The 6,020-nt window shown below is 39.4% G+C and overlaps 1 protein-coding gene across 1 annotated transcript in view; it reads right to left on the bottom strand.

Annotated features, from left to right (window-relative positions):
• The window catches only part of OCIAD2 (OCIA domain containing 2), a 73,817-nt gene that overhangs the window by 29,310 nt on the left and 38,487 nt on the right, over nucleotides 1–6,020 (bottom strand). The window contains exons 2-3 of the mRNA XM_006872688.1: nucleotides 2,670–2,766; nucleotides 163–216 (exon numbers count right to left, since the gene is read on the bottom strand). Coding sequence (XP_006872750.1) covers nucleotides 163–216; nucleotides 2,670–2,766 — 151 coding nt within the window. The remainder of the gene's footprint in view (nucleotides 1–162; nucleotides 217–2,669; nucleotides 2,767–6,020) is intronic.

Genomic DNA, 6,020 nt, shown 5'->3' with positions numbered 1-6,020 from the left:
AAGGATTAGTGCATTTTGGGAAAATGTTATTTTGCCTATGATAGACATTTAGGTTGAAAATAGGCAGAAATAAATAAATCCTTCATCAAATAATAAATGCTCAGCACCAAAAAGTGGCCAGACTATCTTAAATTAACATACTCAACAAATATTGAATCTTACCTTTGTGGACTAGTCCTTGGGTGACAAGCATGCTTACAAGAGAAAGAGGCAGAGCTGTAAAACAAAAATACCTTTCAATATTGGAATTTTAAAAGTAGGCATCTCACCCAGAAGCCATGGAGAACTACTGGGAGCAGTGGGTTAAGTGTTAGGCTGCTAACCACAAGGTCGGCAGTTCAATATCACTAGGCACTACTTGGAAACCCTATACAGGGTCTTTATGAGTTGGAACCAACTCGAAGGCACTTAACAACAACATATAAAAGTTTTAAAACAGTACAGTAAACTCCTGCATACTCTTTGTCTAGCTGCATTCATTTGTGAACATTTTGCCAAATTAGCTTTGTCTCTCCCTGATTTTGTTTTCTGAGTCAGTTGAAATTAGCAAACACCATGACTCTTCCCCACCTAATTATTTCAGCAAGTGTCCTCTAAGAAGAAGAACACGTCCCATACTTCATCACACTATCATGAGCATGTTCAAGACAAAGAGCGTCGATGTGTTGATATGAATGGTTTTAGGAAAAAAGTCTACGTAGAAACCACTCCCACTGTGATAAATGCACACAAGAGAAAGGCACACAATTGGTAATGCTGACTCTAATTCTAACCCTAAGTATTACATGGGATTTTCTTGCAGGACTTTTTTCATGTGGGCTTTTTAAAATGGTTACCAATATTAACAAATCATTGTTGTTGGTTTTGGGTGCTGTTTTGAGTCGGTTTGACTCATAGCGACCCTGTATAGACTTTCCGAGGCTTTAAGTCTCTGCGGGAGCAAAAAGTCTCATCTTTCTCCGCATAGTGGCTGGTGGGCTCAAACGGCAGATTTTGTCGTCCACAGTCCTGTGTTTATCCTATGGATCCTCCATGTCCCCAATATTAACTAATACATAATCTATATCCCCATTGTCTCAATAATATCCTTCATAATTGTGGGTTTTTTTTATTCCCAGTTCAGGAAAGCAGAGATCATGTACAATGGGACTTCAAAAAGTTCATGGAAAAAAGGAATAAAAAGATAATGGAATTTTTCCATGAATTTTTGAAGCTCCCTTGTATTGCATTTCATTACCATGTCTCTCTAATCTGCTTTAATATAAAACAGTTCTTTTATCTTTTTTTTAATCTTTCACAACGCTTTGTCACACAATTTTGATTTGCCTGTTTTCTGAAGATTATAAAATGATGACTTTCATGCTAACCATGAATGCCCTTTAGCTATGATTTTTTAAAACACACAATTTAGTGTGGCAAGAATAAGTCTCTGGTTCTATCAAAGAGTATCAAATGACCTCTTCCAAAAGCAGAGAGCAGTGATAAAGTCTAGCTCTTCCTAGCAACTAAGACAAATCAAATAGCAATGGATGGTTCTAGTTTGGTTCTATTACCTGCTGGTAGACAAATGGGTCATACTGAAGTGTTAATCTACTGGGGCCCAATTAAATGACTTACTCATAGGTTGTCAGAAAACACATACAGGTCCAGAAGCACTATCAGTAATCATAGCACTGCATAATGAATAACAACCTCTAAAGAGCATAGTTCCCAAACAGTTCAAACAGAATTTGAATGACTGAAGAAATCAAAATGAATATTTCCAAGTACAAATTATCCCTGCATTGATAATGTTACTATTAAAATACTGACGAAACATCTATAGGCTCTATTAAGACACTTTCAAGTGATGAATCATTCACACTCTGGTCTTATGTAAGACAGTCCCAGAAAGAGGAAACAACTCTATTTCAAAGACAATGTAGAAATATTAACGAATTACTGTCATTTATCATTCATTCAACAACTGTTAAGTATTTTCTATGTGTGAGGCACTGTGCTAAATTCTGGATTGAAGCAGTGCATTTGGCTTGGCTCCTGAACTCTATGAAGCTAGAGTCAAGGAGAATTCAGAAATATTTGTTTTTTGGCAATTAAGAAATGCTGAATACTACTCTTGCTCCACTTTCTTGATCACATCAAGGAAAGTATTACTTTTCGGAAAGTGAAGTGAATGCTCTTTAACCAATTATTACCTCTGTCCTAAAACCAATCTCAACATGGATGTAAATTCTAGACAGCCCCACATGTCAATGTTCACGAGGGCTTTATGCGAAGTTCCGGCTGAGAAATCTATCATTACCATAATGACACAATGGATTCACCCAGTGGCTGCAACAACATGCTCAAATATAGTTAACAACTGTGAGGATGGTACAGGACCAGGCAGTATTTTGATCTGTTGTACATGGGGTTGGAACCAACTCGATGGCACTTTATGACAACAACATGACAGTGACGCAGATTATTATAGCAAATCTGGTGTTACTGTTAATTGTCATCAAGTAGATCCCAACTCATGGTGATCCCATGTGTGTGAGAGCAGAACTGTGCTCTACACTTTGGAAGCAGATAGCCAGGTCTGACTTCCGAGGTGTTGAATCACTTGTGTCACCCAAGGACATTGGAGCATATATAGCATTAACAACGACGAAGAGGGGTGCAATTACCTCTCTTCCAGAAACTTTCTTCTTGGCATTCTCGGATAATCTTTGCAATCTCTCCTCTGTGGATGTGCAGCTTCGATTTTGGACAAAATAACAGGCTCTGTAAGAAAAGCTATATGATGAGTTAACTGAAACCATCAGAAAAACATCAGTTTTGTTCACTCTTGTTATACAGCGTAAGTCTGTGCCAGCTTCCAGCACACAGCAATCAATAGTTTCAGAGAGAGCTTCCCATCTGGGAATGCTGGGTAGACTTAAGCATGGAAAGAATCCCAATGGGAGAATCAAAGAGTGATTCACGGATGAGAGAGCATGCAGCAGCCATCTGGTCAGGCCGAATTACTGCATAGGACACATTTTCTTTCTTACTGCCATGCCTGTGTCCATACCGTCACTGTATCTGGCAAATCACTCACAGAGATGTAGCTAAGATATGGCAGGTATGATATGTGTCCTGGGTGCCACTTGTAGGGGGTGCCACTGAGCAGCTTCTACTAACTATTACAGGTTCCACTGCCAGTTATGAGAGGTCATTCAGGAAATTACAATGAATAGGCTCAAACATTTGAAAGCCTGTATGGGTCAAGGCAGACTGTGGGAATCTTGCTCTGCAGATAATAAAAGAAATAAACCTGATGGAAAATAAAGATTTGAGTACATCACAGACTAGTTTTTATTGGTGAAAACAAGGAAGGTGCAGCGGAAGAGTGGTTAACAACCTGCGATATGCAGATGACACGGCCCTACGTGCTGAAAGCAAAAGGACTTGAAAGTATTTACTGATGGAGAGCAAAGACTACAGGCTTCATAAGATACAATAAGTGAGAGGCTAGAAAAAAATGATAGAACCTGGAGTTCAAGAGAAGTTAATATTGTCATCTACACCATCCTGTCAGTAGAAATGTGGATAGATGGGTGTGGGAGGGACACTGGGAACATACCCACAAGTAGATATAGGTTTAGCAGAGGGTATTTGTGAATGGGTATTTATCTTTGCTGCAAATATATCCATGAATGTGCTGGAGCATACAGGTGACAAAATTCTGAAAACTTGTTAAGTGCCTTCGAGTCAGTTCTGACTCGTAGTGACCTGTATAGGGTTTCTGAGAAGAGACTGATGATCTTGGACTGCCAACCTTGTAGTTCAAACCAACTTTGCAGTCCTGCGCTTTAATATGCAGTACCACACCAAGACTTCTTAGCTATAACTAAATTCCTTGAGGGAATGTGTTGCAGGGCCCGGGTGCTCAGTCAGGAGACAACAAGGTTTGATTGGCATAACATACTCCACCAAGACAATGTTCACATCTTACGTGGATGAGTAGTGACTGGGGTCTTAGAAGCTTGTGAGCAACCATATAAAGTGCAACTATTGGTCTCTCCATCTCTGGAGGGAAGAATAATGATGAGAATCAAAGACACATGGAAACAATTAGTTCAGCAGCCTAATGGATGATGGGGACATCGGAACCTGCAACCAGAAGAACTAGATGACACCCAGCTACCACTACCAACTGCTCTAAAGGAATTGCATTAAAAGGTCTTGGATAGTTGTTGTTGTTAAGTGCTGTTGAGTCATTCTGACTCATGGTGACCATGTAAAGGGTTTCCAGGGATCAATCGATGAGTTTGAACCACCGACCTCATGGTTCGAACTGACCTTGAGGTCGAGTGTTTATCCTTTGTTGCCACACCAGGTCTCTAGCACTCTTGGATAGAGTGGGAGAAAAATGTGGGAAAAAACTCAAAAATCATAAAAATGGCCTGCTTTACTGGTCAGATAGTGCCCGGTGGAACCCCTGAGACTTTGGTCCTCAGTCACACATCAGATCCAGAAAGTAACTCACCTCCACGGCTCAATTTTCAGCCAAACAAGGAACAAGCCTCTAAGGGGAGTAATAACACTAGGGAGGCATGCACATCTTTTAATAATCAACGATTTGAGATCAAAAGGGAACCATTTTTTAACCAAGGATAAAGTTCAGAAGATTAGGAAATAAAGTGGAATGGAAGCAAGAAACACAAGGAATAAGTGGAATGAAAGATGTTATATTGTGGGGAAGGCAATCAATGAGATGAAACTAAACGTGTGTGAATTCTTGAATGGAAAATGGATTTGCTTTGTAAACCTTTGACCAATTCACAATAAAAAGTTCAAAAAAAAAAAAAAAAAAGACTACAGCTTTCAGTAGCAAAAATCCTCACAATTGGACCAATAAGCAATATCCTGATAATGAGAGAAAATAATGAAATTGTCAAGGTCCTTCATTTTACTTGGATCCATAATCAATTCCCTTGGAAGCAGCAATCAAGAAATCAAATGACATCTCATATAGGGCAAATCTGCTACAAAAAAACTTCTTTAAAGTGCTATAAAGTCCACTGTGAAGACTAAGATTCACTTGACCGGTTGTAGTTAAGGGTCCATCGAGTCAGTTATGACTCATATTGTCACTGTGCACAACAGAACAAAACACTGCTGGATCCTGTGCTATCCTCACAATTGTTGTTATTCTTGAACCCATGACAGCTGTCATTGTGCTCATGCATCATCTTGGAGGTCTTCCTCTGTTTCACTGACCCTCCACTTTACCAAGAATGATGTCCTTCACCAGAGACTGATCTCTTCTGATAATATGTCCAAAGTATGAGACGCAAAATCTGGCCATCTTGGCTTCTAAGGAGCATTCTGGTTGTATTCCTCCCAACATAGATTTGTTTTTCCTTCTGGCAGTACAGGGTACCTTTAATATTCTTGGTCTTCCTTATTCATTGTTCACATTTGCACATGCATATGAGGGTAAGTAGCATATAGCGTAGTGAATTATAAACTGGTATGCTAACTGCAAATGAGTACTTTGAATCTACCAGATGTTCTTCAGTAGAAATATGAGCCTTTCTGCTCCTGTAAAGATTTACAGCCTTGGAAACCCTATAAAGGAATGTTATAAGTTGGAACTGACTCAGTGGCGCACAACCACCACCACCATGAGATGAGGCTATTGAAAATACAATGACTTGTGTCAAGCACACCTTAGTCCCCAAACTGACATCTATGCTCTTCAACACTTTCAAAGGTCTTGTGCATCAGATTTGGCTAATGCAATAGTTTGATTTCTTTTTTTTTTTGTTTTTCATTTATTAGAGTAGTAGTCCCTCTTTTTTTTTTTCTTAAATGTTTTATTGTGAATTATGTAATAGTTTACATGGGAGAACATTAGTTTTACATTCATTCTATCATATACCGTCTCATTGCCATGGTTACAATCCCCTCCATGCAATCCTTCCCCCGTGCCCCCCAGGTCTTCAGCACACAGTGGCTCTCCCTCTATCTAAAGTCTCCAGCTGCTCCAT

The sequence above is a fragment of the Chrysochloris asiatica genome, unplaced genomic scaffold, assembly GCF_000296735.1.
Source record: "Chrysochloris asiatica unplaced genomic scaffold, ChrAsi1.0 scaffold00209, whole genome shotgun sequence".
Taxonomy (NCBI): domain Eukaryota; kingdom Metazoa; phylum Chordata; class Mammalia; order Afrosoricida; family Chrysochloridae; genus Chrysochloris; species Chrysochloris asiatica.
This window is presented reverse-complemented; position numbering and strand designations above follow the sequence as displayed.